The sequence below is a fragment of the Zeus faber genome, assembly GCF_960531495.2.
Source record: "Zeus faber genome assembly, chromosome: 10".
Classification (NCBI taxonomy): Eukaryota; Metazoa; Chordata; class Actinopteri; order Zeiformes; family Zeidae; genus Zeus; species Zeus faber.
Genome location: NC_137199.1, coordinates 11,741,756 through 11,763,328, shown reverse-complemented (window position 1 = coordinate 11,763,328; position 21,573 = coordinate 11,741,756). Strand labels below are relative to the sequence as shown.

Here is a 21,573-nt window from a genome sequence, read left to right as displayed (position 1 = left end):
TTACGGACGATTATGAAATTGGGTATACTGGACTCTCCCCGGCCTCTTTGGACATGTGTGACCCGGTCCGATCCAACTCTCTCTCTCTCTCTCTCTCTCTCTCTCTCTCTCTCTCTCTCTCGCATTCCTTGACACACATTACTTCCACTCAGCGTCCCCCCTGGGGAGCGGTGCTTTGCAGCAGGATGTTTGGAGGGAGAGAGCTCAGCCCTGACTCATTACTGATAGAGGGAGTGTGTCTTGTGTGTTTTTACCTTATGTGCTCGCAGGTGCACATGGAACTACACCTTTTTTTTATTCAACTCTATGATTCTGTGTCATGGTGGTTACTGTTTGAACTGAATGAGGCGAACTGAACTGATCCCGCCTCGCTGACAGACGAAGATGGAAGAGGTCTACGTTTTGATCTGAAATCAAAACCAGTCCAGCTTCTATATATTAAAAAAAAACACACATATATATATATATATATATATATTTTTTTTTTTTTTTTTTTTTTTAATTTATTATTTAAAGAATGTAAAAATAAAATAAAATTACAATAACATTTTAAATGTTAATAGCAAAAATATAAGTTATTATTAAAAATATTAATATATATTAAAAAATATGAATTTGATTTAAAAAAAATATATATATACTGTCTAAAAATCAGAAACAAATCTGTTAATGATTATTGGAATTTTCATATTGCACTATTTACTCAATACGATCTCAAGATGGAATGATTGGAGATACAGATTTATGAATACATTTCACCGCCCCAGTCAATCTCAAATAGGTTGGCATTCTCCCATTGAAAATGAAAAATAACGGCATCACGAGTTCAATATTGGGACCCAATGACTGCAGGAGCCTACGAAAAGCACCCGTCGACAAGAAATATTTTATTAAAGGCCGACATGGCGACACAGTTTGCTTTCCATGTCGTCCTTCACACATCGTCCTGTTTTGTGCGTTGTTCCCTTCCCCATCTAATAACTATGGCCTGCGCCGCCGCCTCTAATTACCGCTGGCCGGGCCTTTTGATTTACCATCCCAATTAGAGACAGAGGGAGAATAAGAGAGAGAGAATGAGAGAGAGAGAGAGAGAGAGAGGCCCCACTCTCAGGAACGGGGCTCTATTGCAGAGAGAAACTCTACTCAGCTATGAATGACGATGAAGTGACGATGTGTGTTACCGACGCCAGACTCGCAAACGATTCGTTGCGTCGTGAAAAAAAGTGTCGTCGCTCCGGCACAAGAGTCGTTCGTTTCGCGACTTGGTAACTGCGGCCAGTCACACGGGCTGAACTGAGACTCCGATCTCCAAAGAGAAAGATCCTGGGAGCGCGCATCATGCGCCCCCAAGCAGGAACAATGACACCCAGAGTGAGTCACGCATGTGCATCAGCCTGTGAGAATTCCAGTCGCAACTCAGAGCCGAAACCCTCTGCCTCCCGTCCAACCCAAGTGACACCGACTGAATCAAACAAACCAGAGAGTTGAAAAATTGAACAAATTTTTGACTGAGTCACTCATGAAGAGTCAAACTTTTTATACTTTAATGTGTGTGTGTGTGTGTGTGTGTGTGTGTGTGTGTGTGTGTGTGTGTGTGTGTGTGTGTGTGTGTGTGTGTGTGTGTGTGTGTGCGTATGAAGTGAGGTTTCCCCCCTTTCTCGATTGGTTTCCAAAAAAGCAGGCTGCTGCCGGTAACTCTGCCAAGGCATTTTTCAGCCTGGCCTTTCACTCTATCCCTCCCTCCCTCCCTCCCTCCCTCCCCTCCTCCCCTCTTCCTTCTACATTGTGCATGTTTTTTCGCTTCTTTTCTTACTTTTCCTTTCTTTTCTCTGCTGGCTTAGATGCGGTCCAGGTCACTGTTGCCAGTAGAGACTCAGTGGATCTCAGTTTGAGCTCCGCACCTCCTCCTGTCTCTCTGCCTCGCTGCAAAAATTGTTTACAAAAAGGAATCGCTACCTAACAACAACAAAGAGAACTCTATCTGTATTATTTTTTTTAGAGTATCGCCCTCACCCTCTCTCTCTCTCTCGCTCTCTCCCACTCTCTCTCTTGCTCCCTATTTGTGACCAGACTGTCTCTTTCAGAGTTCATTCCCTCTTGAACTTCCCTCTCTCTCTCTCTCTCTCTCTCTCTCTCTCGCTTTTGCTCCAGTGCCCGTCACAACTCCCTCCCCCATCTGCCTCTCCCTCTCTCCCTCTGACGGTGTGTATTCGATTTGCCAGACCACTTGTATTCTCTTCTGCCTGAGCAGTGTGTATGCCCGTGTTCAGTGTGTGTGTGAGTTGCCTCCTTAACATCCATCGGTGGTTTCCAATAAACGGCAGGCTGCAGGGCGAAGTAGATGGGCTTTATCAGCATGTGAGAGAAAGAGAGAGGGGGGAGAGAGAGACAGAGAGAGAGAGAGAGAGAGAGAGCGAGAGATAGAGAGAGAGAGAGAGAGAGAGAGAGAGAGAGAGAGAGAGAGAGAGAAGAGGAGACCCCCGCGGCGCTGTGAGCCCACTAAAACAAACAGCCGGACCGAGCGCGGTGCCTCCTCCGGCAGACTCCCAAGACACTGAAGATTAACCTCCCGAGCCCTCAGAGCCCGAACATCTGAAGGATCTAAACATCTCCAACCGGCAGCCCAGCCCCTCCCCACCCCTGTAGAGATTGAGAGAGAGAGAGAGGACCGGCTCCTCCGATTTCCAGAAGGATATCCCGGATCCGGACAACGAGAAGGAGGAGAGAAGAAAGAGGAGACCTGAGGGAAAGGAATCATTCTCATCCGGTGGAGACCCAGCTATGCTCTAGGAGCCGAGAGACTGATTGCACGGAAAGGTAAGACGCTTAACTTCCACGCGGTTAGGGTCGGGGTCGGGGTGAGCTCAGGTTCTTTCCTCGTAACGTCTCCTTGTGACGTCGCAGCTGCCCGGCCAACTGTTGCTGGTGTCAACCGTTCACTGGAAGAGGGGCAGTAAAGATTCACTTAGTCCACTGCGCAGCGCCCACTGTGACGGATGCAATTTCATAGATGTCGTTCACGGTGGAACGCGCCCTGTCACTGGAGGGCTGAAGTAGCAATCCGGAACAGGGTGTCGTCCAACGAGGGTTTCGATTACAAAAAGGACTTCGGGAATGGAAGGATGGATTAAGAGAGTTTCTCGACAGGGTTTTGGGCAGATGTTTTTATTGAGGTTAGTGGGAAAAGGGGTCACACGCACGCATATTCGGGGGCTGGGGATGGGTGGGTTACGCACCGGCCGGTTACAATGTGAAGAGGTGGAGAGCAGCCTGTTCAAACACCAGTCCTTGGGTCGCTCTTTGCGTCGCATTCGACCGCACCGGCGGGCATCTCTGCACACAGGCGCCTTTTCTCCGCTCGGCTCTAACGGTGTTTACCTTCTCGCTCGCAGAATGCGTTTGACAAGGCGTCCTGGGGTTCTCTTGTCACCAGTGCACACACAACTCACACACACACACACACACACACAGACGTATGCATACACACCGGGCTTTAAAGCGCAGGCTGTTTGTATGCATACCAGTTTGTGCTCCGTTGCTACAAAACAGTGTCTTGCTGTTTGTACAGCCTTCTTCAGTCACCCCGGGTGAACCACTGGCTCCCCACTACTGAATGCCCATGACCCCAACCGAATCAATCTTCTCTGCGTTGCTACACAGGCACACGCTCCTCCGTGAGCCGCAGCTTGTGCGGCGTTATCAGCAGCGCCATCAGTCACTGTCACCAGCAGCCCTCTTAAGTTGTTGGATGGATCTGCTTTTTAGTGATAACCCCAAAAAGGGCATGCATGCCTAGCTCTAGGTATTTTGGATCGGGCGGCTTTTGCGAAAGTTAGACTCTCGTAAAAAAAAATCTGCCGAGTCCGTCTTGGCCACGCCAACGCAGGACAGACATAAACAACCTGGATGAATCATCTCCGCGCAGTCAAGACTGAAAGGCTTTAGTACCTGGAATGAGTTTCATTTTGACTATGTGAGGAATTTCTTGAGAGGAACACATGTGGCACACACATCTTCATATGCTAAACCCACAGATGTTGTGCATCTGAAAACACAATTTAATACAGATGAAAAAACAGCCTGTCAGGCAGGCAGTGTTCTAGTGGTTGTGGGTACTGTACTCTGTCGGGATGCTGTTTACAGAGTGCATTCATTCTTTTGTATGCAGATGACCTTTCTAAATTTGAGGTACTCTACACGAGCATCTCCCAAACAGATGTCTTGTTGCAACAAAAAAAAAAAAAAAAAATGTTGCTATTTGTTGTGCGGTACATCACCTCCTCTCTTTAGGGGCTGTAATGTGAGTCTTCCCTTTTGAAGTTGCTGAGCCTCTATGACAATCATGTTTGGGGATCGCTTGCAGTTATTTTAGGGCCAGGACGGCCATTGTCTAGCACAGTCTGGGATTAGCCACGGGTAAATTGCATTCATATCATAGCTGGACCATCAAGGGGATAGTATCCAGCCCCACAGACAACAAAAAAAACAAAGCAAAGACATGTGTCGGACTGGACTGGATTCAACATTTGAATTTAATTTTAAATACTCATCCACCACAGTGGGGACTTTTCCTGTTGCTGTGTCAGGGTGCTGGTATGTTCTCTGGCGCAGCCTCCACCGCTGGTGCAATCTCACCCCGTCGGCTCCCTCCCTCGGCCCCGGGTCCTAATCCTCCTGCCATCAGCTGTTTCCTGACTCTCCTGGCTCTCCGCATGCCAGCCGCGCCGAGGATATACGCTATACGTGCTACGTTATGACCGTACCGAATATATGCCGCGTGTCCAATCCTACAGCCCGCGCGCAGAGACCCCTCACAGGCTCTGGCTCCGGCGCTAACATGCCAACAGCCTCTGCTTAGCAGCAACGTTTGAAACACATTGATCCCATTCTGTCCGCTCGTTGAATTATCTTCCGCGCAGCTCAAAACACAGCTGTTGTCCGGCGACCGGTCTTGGAAGCCTTGTGTGAAGTTGTTTAGATCTGAGCGGTTCAAAGCGCCGTCAAGAGTAACGTCTCCATCTACTACAGTATTTAAAACCAGAAATTGGCACGGCAAATTCTAGGCCACTGGAGTCCCAAACTCAATTTGTGACTATTGCAAAAAGGTTTAGAGCACTGAGCAAAGAGCCCTGAGATTTTAAGTAACTCTTTTGTGGAATTGGAAACCAAAGCAATACACCGTCAAGGTCAAACCCCTTCACAATTTACGTCCAAAAGTATCCCAGAAAGTTAGTCATCACGTAGCTCATACCCATAGGCATTTGATCTTCAAACATAGTCGTCCAGGAACCATTTAAGTAAATTAACCAGTGATTCATAATTCATCACTTTAGGGCTGAGCTGTAATTTCCAGGGCTGACAACTCTAATGCTCCCTCATTGGACACTATAGCTCTTTACTGCGGACACACTTAGGCCCGCGCGGCTCTCAGCGAGGAGCACTAAGCGGCGCTGAGTGAAGTTTCTCCATCAGCAGCCTTCCATCCCTCCATCTCTACCGCTCTCCCTGCGACCCTCCGCCCCCCCCGTCCAGATCTGACAGGCAGCTGCGTCCCGTCTTGAGAGTAGGAGGAAAAATCCAGCCACTCCTCAAGGACAAAACCCAGAGGAAGTTGGCGAAAAAATACTTTTTCTGGTCCTAGATGGACGGCAATATTAACGGCTCGTTTTTACTTGTGGCCGAGGCAAATTGAAATGATCAGTCCATCGGTCGATGGACTCCCTTGATTTTATAGACGTTGCGTCCAAACAACGTGGGAACTTTTGTCTGCAGTTTGGTTTGAAGATGGCGCGGAAAATGTCGATCGAAAATCAATGATGAAGGGAGTTTCTATCTCACAGAAGACACTGATTCTGACGGTCCAAAAAGGTTCCGGACGAGGGCTGCCGGTCGGGTGTCGGATGTTTGGCTCCATCGTTTCCCCTGCCGTCGTCCGGTGTTTTCGCAGAGCCAGGTCCAACCAAAACGCAACTCAAAAAAAGAAAACACACTGATGCTTTTACAAGATGATAAGAGCGCTCCGCGTCACGGAAAACGGGGGCTGAATAAAACAGCTTATTCATTGCCTTCACTTGTTTTTTCTTATTTTTTTTTTGTTCGTGTGGCAAAGGCCTCATACGCGCTGAGGTCCCCCCCACCCACCACCCCACGTCAATCACCTCCAACATCTCCATTGATGGGTGTGAAAAACTTTGATTTTGGAGTGAACATGCCTCTAGTTGACGGTCGAGTCCGCACATCATGCCAAAACTTAACAAAAGTATTGCCGCCCCCTCCAACACCCACCACCATCCACCCCACAACCCCCCTCACTTTACTCATACCTTCTTTTATTCCCTCCTCCCTTTCACACACTCTGCTGTGTTTTTGGGAAGGGGCCATGGAAAACGAGCGGAATTTAAAGCCAGTCAGAGTTCTAATTGTGTTCAGCTGTTTCTCCCTCTCGCCCTCTCTCTCTCTCTCTCTCTCTCTCTCTCTCTCTCGCTCTCTCTCTCGCTCTTGTAGGTGCTGGTGTGTGTATGTGGGGGAGATTTGGGGGGGATTGGATGGGATGTTTGTGGGGGGGGGGTCGAAGTTTGTGGTGGCATTCTTTATTTTTCACGGGGGGCTGTCAGGAGCTGTGTTTGTGGACTGGTGTCTGAAGAAGAAGGTGTGGAAGTTAACTGCTTAAAAACATGAGAAACATGTAGAACTGTTATGGCCCGCTAATGGTTAGTGATGCAAGACTCGCCAAAGATAAGTTCACTGCGAACAACTCTTTTAAATGACTCAGGAGTCCGAAGCCGCTACGGCAAAAGAGTGGGTGAGTGAATCTTCAATTCACAAATTATTAACCCCCACCATTGTTCGTGAAGTCTCGTACATTAAACCAGCTGAACAGAATGAACAGAGAGTCGGAAAATCGAACAACTCTTTTTGTTGAATGACAACAACGAATCTCAAAATCTCAAAATCTCAAAATCTCAAAACAGAGCGAAACTTATTCCCGTGAACAAGAGAAGAGAGTTGCTATTTTGGCTGGAAATGATGAATTACTTGAATTAGTACAGCCTTGCACATTTGATACTCCAACAAAAAAAGCTAATTTCACTTATTTCACAAATCACTTATTTCCATTACTTTTTAAAGATAAGTGGAATTAGAAAAATGTGTGTTGCTCGACACAGTGGTTGAAAACACTGATCGAGGTGCCATGGAGGTAAGAATCCAGCCCCGCCCGGTCGGAGAGCCGGTCACCTTGGTCTCCTAAATCAAGCCACCCTGCACTCTGATTAAGGTTTGTTTTTGTGATGCACAACAGTAATTAACTGGCTTCAGCAGAAGCAGTTTGTGGGAAGTACCTAATACACCTACTGAGGTTGGCCCAGTACAAGCATATGCATCACGGCCACCCAAATATTTATAGTACCAGAAACTCCTGCCGCACAAACATATACTGGCCAACCATGCGTGACATCACAGCACTTTGTTCTGAGGCCTTCTTTGATGTCGCGATCCCTTTTTCCCCTTATTTAGGTTCCCAAACGACTACAAAATGAGTTTGTTAAACTAGTATCAAACGCTAGCCACATCTTAAGAACGGAACCGTCTACATCTACTGATTTCTACCCAGAAGCCCCTTTACATGCACTACCCCCCTTCGCCCCAACACTCACCACCCACCCATCCATTTCCACCACAAGCAGCATTTACAGCTCTGTTTGAACCCTAGCCGGCCTAAAAATCGCAAGGGTGAGTTCCAAGTTATCAGGAGGTTGAGAGGACATACCGTATACTCTCTGAGAGGAGTTAAAGGACGATATTACTCGTTATTACAAAGCCACAAACTGGTCTGTTTTTGGCCTCACATGCCCGTTTTGTCAACATTATGAGTTGGGACATTCTGATCCGAAGACGGGATCCTAGACAGACTATAAACACTCAAGCATTTCCTGTGTATAATAATTTGGATATCCATATTTCTTTGTCTCGCACACACGCGCGCATGCACGCGCGCACACGCGCGCATGCACGCGCGCACACGCGCGCACACACACACACACAGATCCTAATGTTATATATTTATATACTTGTTCCATTTATATATATGGAACCAGTACATTGTGGGTGTGCTGCCCAGGGACCAGAAGGTTTGTCTCTGGAGGGGTGGGGGTCGGTGGGGTGAGTGGGTGGTGTTGGCTGATAAAAACAGAGAGGTTTATTTTAACAAAGACGTGCTGGGTCATTTTTTTCCCACAGAGCGAGCCAAAGTCCTGCTTTCGAGCGGGGGAGCAAGAGAGAGAGAGAGAGAGAGAGACAGAGAGAGAGATATTCCCTCTGTGCCGTTGTTTCACTGGCGGCGAATTTAGCGGAGGATGTTGGTTTTTGTGCATCACGACTTCCCATCCGCGTAAATAAAGTCTCAAGGACGCGATCTCTGATCCGAAGTGCTCTGCGCCGTGGCCTTGATATGGCATGTGCCACATATTATATTCTATCTTTCTTTCAATCCTTTTTCTTTCTTGTCCTCGTGCCTTGTTTTTCTTTCCACCTTCTGGCCTTCTAGTGGTTCCAGTGGTTTGTAGATGGTTTGTCATGCTTCTTCTTTTCTTTCTTTTGTTCCGCCGGGGTGATTCATTCTCTTGCATGTGTCTCTCCCTTTTGTTCTTCTCTCATTTCACTCATTTTCTCATTCTCTCTTCGTCTCCTGTCGCGTCCCGCTCGCTTTGCTTTCCCCAGTTTCTTCAGAGTCTTGAGATCGGTCACAGGTATCCGTGCTGTCGGTGTTGGTGGTGGTGGTGGTGGTGGTGGTGGTGGTGTCTGTTGCATCATGCATGCCCTGCTGAATCACACCCACACAAGGGGCCAATGTGTTCCCCCGTGCAGGAAGTCAGCCTGTTCCAGCTGCAACCCCAGGAGCCAGATGTTTGAATGAAACACGCAGTATATCTATAGATAATCCCTGGAGAGGCATATCCAGCCTCCAGGGAAATGCAGGCTAACACGCACTGCCCCCAAACACACATTTTGGGGGCAGCGCGTGTTAGCCGGTGACACTTAGAGTGTGTGTGTGTGTGTGTGTGTGTGTGTGTGTGTGTGTGTGTGTGTGTGTGTGTGGGTGTGTGTGTGTGTGTGTGTGTGTGTGTGTGTGTGCGGGGGGGGGGGGGGGGGGGGGGGTGTATAAACACTGGAAGGGTCAATCAGCCACCAGATTCCCAGCATCTCTGGGAAAACTATTGGCTGTGGGATCGCTGCCTAGTTTTATCTCTCCCCTTGTGATGATTGTCACGATGCTGTTATTATAGTGACGACTCTACGTAAACAGTGGTTCTTCTTCTTCAAGGGCCTTGTTCCAGTAAAAAAAAATAAAAATCTGTGCCTGTCCTGTCTTTTGTTAAGTTTCAAAGAAACTTTTCAAACATTTTTACTTTGCTGTGGCAGAAGCAAATCCTAAACTACTGTTGTTAATTCTAATTCGATCCGATTGTTAAAGGTTGTACCCCTAGTAACAGCTATTTGTGAGAGGCTCTATGATTGTATAAGTCCATATCAATACCATATTATTATTACCATTATTAGGAGGTCATCCTGAAGTTTCAATATCCTTTCTATCATTACAGTTCTTACATTACTACTTCTCTCACCACATTCATAACTTGCGATATTCTTGAGTTCTGTCATCCTCTGTTTCTAATCTTAAAGTAGGATAGGATTCTGTCCTGAACTCAGCTAGTAGACGTGATTCTGTAATACCGAAAATCCCAAATATAAACGGAGACAGATAGATAAACTGAGCTCAGACTTCAGACGCTGGTCATTTTCACAAGACCTCTGTGGCCAATCTGAGACAAGACTGACCCATGACGCTTAATAGTGAGTTTTTGATGTTTATTGGGTTGTTGGGAGCTCCATGCCTTGTCACTGCGGTTTTCAACATCGAGTGAGTCCGTCCCCGCAGGAATTAACCTGCTACAGTCTGCTTTTATGGAGTGAGCCAGTACGGACTGAAAATGCGGCCAAAGCCCCTTGGCAGATCCTCTGGGGGTTCATTGTTGGAGAGCGTCCTGTGCCAGTCCGCTGACCCTCTTAACGCTCCACAAAACGGCTCGTTCCCTTCCTGCACAAAGACCTGATCGGGGCATAGATGAGGCGACGAGGAGGGATGCAGCTTCACCTCCAGAGTTAGATCTGCGATAGATTTTGGACAGAACAGCCAGGGTCTGTTCCCATGCCGTCGGTTAATCTCTAAACAGTACCCTGCACCCTCCGAAACCCTCCCTCACGCTCTCTCTCTCTCTCTCTGTCTCCCTCCCTCTTGCCTTTGAAGTGGTCCCCTGAATCCCTCTGGCCTTCTGATCGTTGAAGTCCATCCCTGTTTTGCTGGTCAGACGGCTCCTCAAAGGTGTTTGTTCAGAGTCCCCACTGCTCAAACATTAGCATTAACCTTCTCTCCTGCTTTGATATCTTAAAACACTTAAAACAACATTGAAATGTTACTGCAGAATGACGTGTTTTTTAATGACTCTATGCTGACCGTAAGTTGGATAAGAATACAAGTATACACAGTATGCTTGACACTATACAAACTGTTGAGTGAATTGCATTTAATTAATTTGAAAGTTTCATCCAATCGCACATTAATTTAATAAAAATGCTGCTTGTATGTCAGAATTGGCCATTGTTGCGGTATATTTTTACTGTCATTGGAGCACTTTTTGTTATTACTGCCGCTACATATTGATAGCTTTGTTCTTGGCACCAATATTTATAATAGGATAACAAATGCATTTGATTTGTGAAGGGACATTATGTCAAAGTGCAAAAAAGAAAAATGCATTAACTTAAACAACGTTTCGCCCCCAGGTGGGGAGTTTCCTGCCCCCCCGTTCGTATTGTGACATAGCATTGTGATGATAGTATGACATCACAACACAGGCAGATAAGATGGTCAGACAGAGACACGCAGTCAAATAGATCACGTCTCAGACCCAGGCTAACATCTCTTCCATCAGCCTCTTCATTACTCTTGAGAAGGCACAATCTGAGTTCATTCATGTTATTGGTGTATACATACAGTGTAGGAGCTATGACAACGTATAAACAGGTTATTTACATCTGCATAGACATTGATCCTTAATCTGCATTTTTCTGTACTGTTCCACAGTTTTACACCGCTTCTACTAAAGATACCAAAAATTAGTTGTCTCCGGGTACTTAATGGAAGAGTTTAGCTGGCTGGATAGCCACGTATGACTACACGTTGAGAGGGCAGAAGAAACAATATAGATTAGATTAGTTTAGATTCAACTAAGTGTCATTGCACATAGTACAAGTACTGAGGCAATAAAATGCATTCCTGCATTTTACCCATCCTAGTAACTGACATACCTAGGGGCAGAGGGCTGAGGGCAATATTATACTGGAAGTAGCCATACGAAGGGACCTGGGATGGCAGCGTGGGGCGGGCTGGGGTGGTGGAGCGAGGTGCTTTTTGACATCATCCAATTTGTTATGTATATGCAGGGTGTGGCTCTGGGGGGCTTTCGCATGGGGCAAGGTGCGTGATGCGCTGCAGTCTAGACTCCATTGGCGTGCATTGGTTGCTTCATGCAGGATCTGCACTGGGGCAAGACGAGAGATAATAGGAACTGAAGCTGCATTCAATGGGAACTCAGAAAATTATAATTCGGCTCAATAGGAAATGATTCTGTGTTTCACGGAAAACTAGTTCATGACTAACATGACTAACTGGAACCCCGTGGATTGCTGCCTGCAGCTTTATTTATTATTAGGGGTCCAGCCCCGAAGGGGCTTGTTTTTGTTTATGAAAAACTGTCGGTGTCTGGATGGAATGGATCCCCGCACTCACGGACAAGATGAATAAAATGTGTATTTGGGGCAGTTTCGATACGCCGTCGTCCAACTTTGATCAAGATTGGTCTATTATTGTGGAATAATTTAGTAAAAAATGGATTTTGCCGTAATGCGCAAGTTGACAGTACACAGAGCACGTGATAGCATGTGGACAAAGTCCTATTTTGAAGATTTGTACATTTGAGTTTATTTATTTATAGGTTTATAAAATACATTTTTATTGTGAAGGCAGTTTTTTGTTGATTTACAAAGTGCCATAAAAGTGCCATTGTGTTCTCCGAAATGAATGAATAATCGCTATAAATTATCATGCTCACTATATTGAGTAAAATAACCCGCAGTCGCAAACGCCTCCCGATCATAAAATTTCACAGTATCCAGGCTGGAACGAATGAACTTCGGAAAAGAGAGCCAAAGGGCATCAACCATTGAACTTTGGAGAAGGGCCAACTACCCTGGAGCCCGTGTATTGCTACCTGCAGCTATATTTATAATAATAATAATAATAATAATAAAAATATTAATAATAATAATAATAATAATAATAATAATAATAATAATAATAATAATAATTATTATTATTATTATTCTTATTATTATTATTATTATTATTATTATTATTATTTTATTCATGAACTACTCCAAGTAATTCTGAAATAAATAATAGTTCAGGGCCCTTTTAAATTTATTCACTAAATAATATATGCACTATATAACCATCAGTCCATATTTTGTATATTTGACCGTCGTCTGCAAAGTGTCGACCAGTTTGACGTACGGCTTCTTCGGCCACTAGTCAGTGGCCCCTGGGGGACCGAGTGACCCACCCCAGGGGCCCCCCTCGGCTCCTGCCACCGTCCCCCTGCGTATCGGCGGTCCTGGGAAAGTTTCCTGAGAAATACTGTGGGAACATGAACTATACACACACACACACCAGTGACGGAAAGTGTGGCGAGGGGAGGGAGGGCGTGTGTGTGTGTGTGTGTGTGTGCACGCACGTGCGTGCGTCAGTGTGTGTATGAGTTGAGGTGATGGGTGAAGGCTCAACGATCGTGGGGTGTACGGCAGGATGTTCAAGATTTAAAAAATGTGTGTGTTTTAGTGTGTCAGTAAAATTATTTGTGTGTGCGTAGCAGTGCGCGTGAGGTTGTATAAGTGAGTGAAAACAAAAGTTGATGCAGAGCTCAATCGTAGGTCTCTCTCTCTCTCTCTCTCTCCCTCTCTCTCTCTCTCTCTCTCTCTCTCTCTCTCTCTCTCTCTTTATTAGAACCAGCAGGCGGGGGAGGAAAGGGGCAGATTCATGTTTTTGGACCGACTCAAGAATTCTTGGGTTTGGAGAGCGGAAGTGCTCAAGGCGATTCATTTAGGGGAGACAGTGAGTGTGTCTGGTTTGAGTAACTGTGTTTTGGGTTTGTCACGGGCCATATACCTCATGCACGTGCATCAGTTATTACTCGTTATTACATCCTAATAGAACGTCTACCTGACGGATAATTGGGAGTTTTCGGGCCGACTGAGTCGAAACGATGCCGATAATACCCAAGCACTTTATGTTCGTCTGCCCATGTAGGTCACCGCTGAGTGTCTTTTTGGCCAAGTTCATTATTTTTAAAGATGAAGCAATCGAGCAGAGTTGAGTCACCCCTCCCTTTGTGGCGACCAGAAGCATCTGTGTCGTTTCAAAATTGATTTTAAGAAACGACAGGACGATACTTTACCACACGTTTTCCATGACAGAAATGACTAAAATAAAATTTGACGCAATTGCAGTACCAAAAACAAACATTTCAGGAGAAAAAAAGTCCCCCAAGGAGGATTTTGCAATCACCCCCCCCCCCCCCCCCCCGCCCGCGCAGACACCTCCTTCTCTTCCTCCTCCACCCTCGCTCTTCCCAAGGCACCCCTCTTCCGCCTTCTCTGCTTTTCCCACCCTCTATCTCTCCCGCGCACACACACACAAGCCTGTGATCTTTCCTTAACCGTTTCCAGACGCCTGTGTGTGCTGCTGCCCCCCCCCCCCCCCCTCCCCCCACAACAGCATACACACACAAAAAAAAAACACCTCCCACATCTCTTTTTCTGCTCATTTCCTGAAGCAACTGGGCGAGGAGTGGGGTGGGATGCAAAGTGGCTTTCGTTTGCATGTTTATGTGCGATGCATTTCTGCGGAAATGAACACTGTATCGCCTACCTGTCCGAAATCCATTGAAACATACAGGTTACCATACCCAGCTATCTGTGACACACTAATGCAAAAATGCAGCTGTCGATCACACTGTGGATATATTTGCATGCTATTATCTGGGAGAATACTTTATATTCATTTTTGAGATGGGTTTTCCCCTCAAATATTCAATGTGACCCTTTTCTTTCTTTTATTTATTTATGTAATCTTTTTTAAGTAAGATAAATAAGGTGTGTGTGTGTGTGTGGGGGGGGGGGGGGTTCACAGTCACCTTTGACCTCCTCTGTACCGTCCCAGAATGTTTGTGTCATTGGAGTTTTCCTGATGTCCTCATTTTCATTCATTGTTTACGCCGAAACCAATTAACCGCCGAGCAGCACACAGTGACCCGTTTGTCCGGGGACAGAACAGCGATGAACCATCGACCAAACATGCTCGACATTGTTGCCGTGTCCGAGTGCAGCAGGGCATCACGTACCTCCCCAATCTGAACTGATCCAGCAGCCAGCAAAAAAAAAAAAAAACCTTTGCTTTTCTCTGGCTTTAAAAGATCCCAATGGGTCAATTACGGGGCCCATTGGGTCTACTAAATAAACTGGTTCAGAACAGTTTAGTTTAGTTTTATTGACACGAGACAGTTCACACACCTAGTAAGAATGTAAAACCTAAATACCCATAACATCTCAACCGCTTTTTATCGATAACCACTGTGAAGGGAAGGGAATGTCCACCGTCAGAAATCAAATATTTCTGCGCAGGTGTTTTTGCTGGAGTGAAAACCTTGCTGGAAAGAAGGCTTTTTTGTCCCGCTTCTCAGATCTTTCTTGTTTTTGAAATGGTCGAATCCCTTTTGAAATGAGATATTTGAGCCCCCTGTTCACGACGTTCTTTCTCTCTGCAGAACACAAGCCACTCGGAGATAAACGATATGGGCAGCGTGACGGCATCCCGGGCCCATCTGATCGTCATAGCCGCAGGTGAGAAGCCGATCTCTGCTCATCAACAATGTACTGCATAGTGATAGTGAACAAACACAACGGTAATAGGATAATATGTGGTTATGCGGGGAAGCGAAAAAGAGTGTGATGCCAAGCATTGGCAAGGCGTTTCACGCTTAAACAATTGCAGAGCCCTCACATTGTTTATTAGAAACCTTGGCAGAGCGAAGGAGGTAACACGACTATTTTCCGAAAGCATGTTATGATTATTCCTCAGCTAATTGGTTTGTGAAATAAACACAACACCCTTGATGTTAAGGGCGACTGACCTCTGTCATTTTGTATCCATCTGTCAATGACAAGGCGTCATTACACCCACAGCTATCGGGCCCAGACAGTCCACGTCACTCGCCAACTGGCGATACAACAGGATCCGCCTTGTATTGCTGTTTTAACCTCTAACCCCTAAAAGCGACCTTCTCTCTTGTTTTGGCACCAGCGCTGCTTCATTTTTGCCCCGAGGTGCCTTGCCTGGAGATCACGCCCAGTGATGGACAGCTGGTACTGGAGCCGGGCTCCTCCATCACGCTGACCTGCTCCGCCTCGGGAACGCCGAACTGGAGCTTCAAAAGAGACGACGTGCCGTCCTTCCAAGTGGAGCTGGGGCAGAACCGACAACCGTCGGCCGTCCAGTACTACCGAGTTGTCGAGCGCAGCCGCACGTCCAGCGCTTTGACCTTGATGAATGTCAGCTGGAAGCATTCAGGGGTGTACGAGTGCTTTGACCTAGACACCGAAGAGACCAAGGAGGTGGCTGTGTTTGTACCAGGTTGGGTCAGCTTCCTTGGCGGAAGCATTCCTTGACGAGTCAAATAGTCGACGGACAAAATGAACGCTGAGCTAACCTCTAATGTCTCGCCCCCTTTTCCCCAGACCCCGAGGTGTGGTTCATAGAGATCGACCATGGCATGGTGACCAAGACCAGCGAAGAAGTCATCATCCCCTGTTTGGTCACCAACCCCAACATCAACGTCACCCTCTACGAGACTGACAGCAACAGGCCCCTCAGCGGGGTGTACGTGCCCAGCGAGGGGTTCAAGGCGGCACTGGAGGACAGGACCTACGTGTGCCAGGGGGAGCTGAACGGAGAAGTCAAAGAGTCCCAGGCCTTCTACGTTTTCAGCATCTTCGGTAGGCGTTTTCAGCCGAGGGTTCCTCACCTTAAAAAGTTGACTTGCTCGAAGACCAGTTCTGAATTACTTTGAGGGAAGTCGGTGAACTCAGGGGCCATCTTGTTAACGATCCCAGGCAGTAAGTACATGGCTCACAAGACAAGTGTCCGATATCTATCAATGGAGAGCAGACCCAATTTTGGTCATGTACCAATTAATTGGTAACAATACAGGGCATTAAATGTTGTCCACGATTGTTGCCATAGTAGAACATTTTCTAAGAGTGAACTTGAGAGCACGATTGGTGGATTTTCTTCAAGGTGCGGTGTGGTCAATTTCGCTGACACCATGTCTCCGCTATCTTTAGTTTTCCAAATTTTCCCCATTTCAAACTGTGGTTTCTCTGCTTTGACCCCCACCCCCCCAGTCCCGGAGGCCATCGACGCCTACATCAACGCGTCGAAGACGGTGCTGAAGCAGGGGGAGGCTCTGACAGTCAACTGCACGGCCCACGGCTCGGAGCTCGTGTTCTTCTACTGGGACAGCCCCAGCGGAGTGGTGAGTGGGCTGGGGAAGCAGAACAACGGGCTTTGTTTGACTTTCCGCTCACTGATCGCAGTTCCTCCCGGGGCCACGGTCCAAACTGCATCAAGATGTGAAGACACACCTTATTTTTTTTTAATCCCCCTTCCTCATAAAAAGCCCACTCATAACACATGGTCCTAGATATAATAACACTAAATAATGTCTTGTTTAGGAGGGTTTTGCATTTAGATCCAATTCTCACAGCCCCCACCCTGTGTAATAAACTGTGGAACTGGGTAATATTTTGTAATGAGTAAAACTGTATTAGTTAAAAAACACATCAGTTGTATAGCTGTGCCCATACTGTTGTATTCAAAGTGTAATTATTATTTGTGTACAGAAATATCCTATGATATTCATATTATATCTTTACCCATTCCCAATCGATTCTTGGATCCTTACTACCACTTAGCCTCAGAGCCTTTTTTTGCAGCGCATCTGTATCTGGAGCATTGATCAGTTTCTTCATTCTGTATATATAGGATTTTATTTTATTTTAATTTTTTGACTGTTGTGCATTATTTATATTGCACTGCAATGCACCAACTATTACCAAGATGAATTCATTGTCTATGAAAAGGTACTTGGCCCTATAAAAAGATTCAGATTGAATATTCAATCATTTATCGACAGATCTCAATCAACTTTACACGGCAATCAATGAGTCTCGAGTTGAATCGTGAATCTATGTCTCTCTTGTTCTCTCTCTCTAATGTCTCTTTGTCTTTTTTTTCATTCCTTACTGTGTAATAAGAGTGCAACTGAGTTCCTAGTTTTGTATGAGGCGTAACAATCAGTGCCTTGGCCTGTTTTAAATCGCACGTCAACTTATTTATCTCTATCTATTTATTTCTATTTTATTCTTTGCATTTGTATAATGTTGTCTATGCCTTGTGTAGACCCCTTTGAATTGCCCTTGTGTGTGAAATTTGCAGTGCAATTAAACGTGCCTTACCTTGAATCACTTCAACCATGAAGCTATTTATTGAGCCTATTATTCATAGACCCCCAACTCCTTCCATGCCTCACCACCACCACCACCACCATTTCTCATCATTTTCAGGACAGAGTCGTCGAACCCGTGACCGAAGTCCTGTCCACCACGAGCATGCGCTCCTCCCTGATCTTCCCCCACGCCACACTGGCCGACGGCGGCACCTACGTCTGCAACGTCCGAGAGAGTGTCCAGGACCAGACCGCCTTGGCCAGCGTCAACATCACCGTGCTGGGTGAGACCGGGACGGAGACACACGCACACACACACAGACACACACACACACACACACACACACACACACACACACACACACAAACACAGAGGAACACACACAAAGTGAAAACACACGGGTCGGAAAGGTTATTATTGTAAGGTTTTTCACATTGTCAGAAGATTGAACTTGTATAAAGCGTCGCGTTTTGAGGCGCAAGGGGAGTGCCGTGCTGATGCCTTGGTCCAGGGGAAATTAAAGGGATTAGTTTCTCCTTAACGTTTGACCTCGCTGGTAATATAAGCTTGTGGTGCACTTTGTCTAAAATAGGGATTTGACTAGGAGTGAGCATGCTGGCTGACGCGTCTTAAAGCAGAGTTTATAACATAACACAGTGGCTAAGTCTACATTTAGACGTTTGTTGAATTTTATTCTCTTGGGGGGGCCAGTGCAAAAAAAAAAACCTTCCACCCATGTTGAGATTTCTCTCTTTAATGGAAATGAAAACTAAACCACCAGTGTTAAATAAAGACCCCGCTCCCAAATCCACCCAAGCAGCAACTCCAGTGTCTCCCCAAATCCATCATATGGCTAAAGCAGTTTCTACCTTTTCTTCCCTCGTCTCCGTGTGGCTGGGCTGCACGCCCATAGGTCTGCGGCTGCTTACTCTATGGTCAGTGAGGTGTGTTGAGTTTATGGAATAATAACTGAACTGTCTCAGACTGCTATGCGCAGAGGACGGGCTGGGACAGTGTAGTGCGGCTCTCTGGATACCTTCCAAAAAAAATGCAAAGAACAGACTCCTGTCTGGATGAAAGAACGTAAATAGAGGAGAGCGGTTGCACTGTGCAGTATTGATTGTCCATATACATGTATATATTGTGTATGCTGTAGATAGATAGATAGATAGATAGATAGATAGATAGATAGATAGATAGATAGATAGATAGATAGATAGATAGATAGATAGATAGATAGATAGACAGCTAGATAGATAGATAGACAGCTAGATAGACAGCTTACATAAAATATAGACAATAATAATAAAGCAATGGAATGAAAAATATAAAAAGACATGACAATATATGGAAAATATGTAAATATGCCAATATAATATGACATTATAAACAAAACCTAACAATAAACAGCAAAATATATTACCTTAAAAAATAAACGAAATAATTACTCAAAATAATTAATTTATTAAATAATAATAATAAAAAAAATTTAAAAAGCAAAACAAACCTACAATTAAACTGTAAACAGAATAGCGATAAACCTTAAAAAAAATGAGCAGTAAGCATACACTGCCATATGACCAAATTCACCGATTAAGGTGGTGCAATTTGCGCAAATTTGTGTAAATGCTCAAACAGTCTGAACTCAAGTTCTTTCAAATAAGGCTTCATCAAGTACTGAATCACAGACATTGAAATGACCCATGGTATTTTGCTCTTCTGTCCGCGCAGAGCGAGGCAAAGTGGACCTCAGATCCCCCCAGGAGCGGAGCGTCTCAGCCCGGCTGCACGAGAACGTGGCGCTCCGAGTGGAGATGGAGGCCTACCCTCCCCCCAAGGTGCACTGGAGCAAGGACGGCGCCACCATCAACGAAGACAAAACCATCACCACCCGACAGGAGCACACGACCAGGTTCGGGAACGCTGTGTTTCAAAGCTTCGCCAGTTTAGAATTTCGAACAAGCGGCGGACGCTCTTGGTTAAATAATACAAGGATCTTGATTTATACAGCTCTCATCTTAGAGCAGCATTACAGAGTGGTATTTGAGAAAGAGGTGAAATGCATTAACATGTCAAAAATGCAAAGGATTAAAAAAAAAAAGGATTTTAGCCATTCAGCTGTTTAGAACTGCGTTTAAAAGGAGATGCATACTAACCTCAGCCTAGGTTTGAATGATAGACAGACAGACAGACAGACAGACAGACAGACAGACAGATAGACAGATAGATAGATAGATAGATAGATAGATAGAAAAAACAATAGGCAATAAGAATAGAGAATAAAAATATAAAAAAATGCCAATACACAATAAAACTAAAAATGAAGAAAATCAAACATTAAATTAAATATTAAATATTAAATTAAAATAAACAAAAAAAAACAATAACAAGAAAAATAATCCAAAATAAAACAATAAAATTAGACCCAAAAATATTAGTCTATATATTTGATGTGATGTGTGCAAAAGGTTGAAAACTATTTTCAAACACAAACAACAAAAACATAGAGAGGCTAGAACAATGCTGGCTTTTCAAAAAAATGTGTTTTTTTTTTAAAGCCAGCATTGAGAGTTAGTACGGCACCAGAGCTAGGATGAGACATCCGGTGGCCGTCAGTCAGCACAGGATGAGGATTTAGGAGACAGCAACACAGTCCTCTGCGGAGGAGCGGCAGCCGTCCGTCAGCACCGCCCAGGAAGCGTCAACACGGGTGGAGCAGCTCTCAGGTGTCAAGACAACACAAAGCAATATTTCATCCGCCCTTGAATTACTCACGGTCCGATCTCTCTCCGAAACGTTTCCTTTTAACTTTCCATATATTTTATCTCTGCCCCGTTATCAGATACGTTAGTGTCCTGACCCTGGTGCGGGTTAGGATGGACCAGAAAGGCCTCTACACGGTGCAGGTTACCAACGGAGACGACACCAAGGAGGTGACCTTTGACCTGGAGGTCCAAGGTGAGAGATTTTTTTAACATTTAAATTCCATTTCTTTTACCCTGTGCTATAACAAAATGCTTCAAATTATTGTCATTAATATCTCTCTTCTTGTACAATACCATAAATATGTGTTTACCAAAGTGAAAAGGGCTGTATTTTTCATACTTAAAAGTACATTTTAAGTATATGAAGTATATTTCTTTCCAATTGTACTTCTGTGTGAGTAATGGGTTTATTTTAAGAGCATTTTTTGGTGCCTCTTATTTAAACTACATATTTTCCCATATATTTTGGCACATCTTTCAATTTAACACAACTTTACTACATGACTTAGTAGTGAATACATAAAAAGTGTACCCAATATTGTAAGTATACGTTCAGATAAAACACTTAAGTATATATTTTTTCCACTGTGTGCAGTCCCCTCTCAGATCAGAGACCTGATGGACCACCACCTCCCCGAGAAGAGACATTTGGTGACCTGCGTGGCCGAGGGCGTCCCGTCTCCCACCATACAGTGGTACAGCTGTGGCAGCATGTTGAAGTGAGTCACATCGGTCCATCGTCACCATCAGTGATCTGTCGTACACAAATTGACCACCAGGGGGCGCGCAAGACATACGTTTCTACTGCTCTTGAATTTACTGCCAATGGACCAGCCTTATGAGGCCTCAACCATGTGTCGTCTCTCAGATGTGGCAATGGCACCACGGTCTGGCAGCCCCTGGTCCCGGACCCGGAGACGCTCAGCATCCAGACCAATGTCAGCTACAATTCCACTCGGAAGATCAACCAGGTGCGCAGCCAGGTGACCTTCCACAAGCCCCAGCAGGTCACGGTGCGCTGCGAGGCCGCCAACCAGGCAGGAATCGACCGGCGAGACGTCAAGCTGGTGTACAACAGTAGGTATCTGGAGAAGGTCCTACCTGAGTCTTCGATGACCAAATGAGGGTT

General features: G+C 45.5%; 1 protein-coding gene across 1 annotated transcript in view; it reads left to right on the top strand.

Annotated features, from left to right (window-relative positions):
* Positions 1–2,161: 2,161 nt before the first annotated feature.
* Positions 2,162–21,573, top strand: part of pdgfrb (platelet-derived growth factor receptor, beta polypeptide) — a 30,846-nt gene continuing 11,434 nt past the window's right edge. Inside the window, exons 1-10 of the mRNA XM_080007981.1 lie at positions 2,162–2,817; positions 14,940–15,015; positions 15,476–15,805; positions 15,910–16,167; positions 16,576–16,706; positions 17,797–17,962; positions 19,411–19,591; positions 20,522–20,637; positions 21,040–21,163; positions 21,313–21,521. Of these exons, the coding sequence (XP_079864107.1) occupies positions 14,967–15,015; positions 15,476–15,805; positions 15,910–16,167; positions 16,576–16,706; positions 17,797–17,962; positions 19,411–19,591; positions 20,522–20,637; positions 21,040–21,163; positions 21,313–21,521 (1,564 nt within the window). The 5' untranslated portion in view covers positions 2,162–2,817; positions 14,940–14,966. The remainder of the gene's footprint in view (positions 2,818–14,939; positions 15,016–15,475; positions 15,806–15,909; positions 16,168–16,575; positions 16,707–17,796; positions 17,963–19,410; positions 19,592–20,521; positions 20,638–21,039; positions 21,164–21,312; positions 21,522–21,573) is intronic.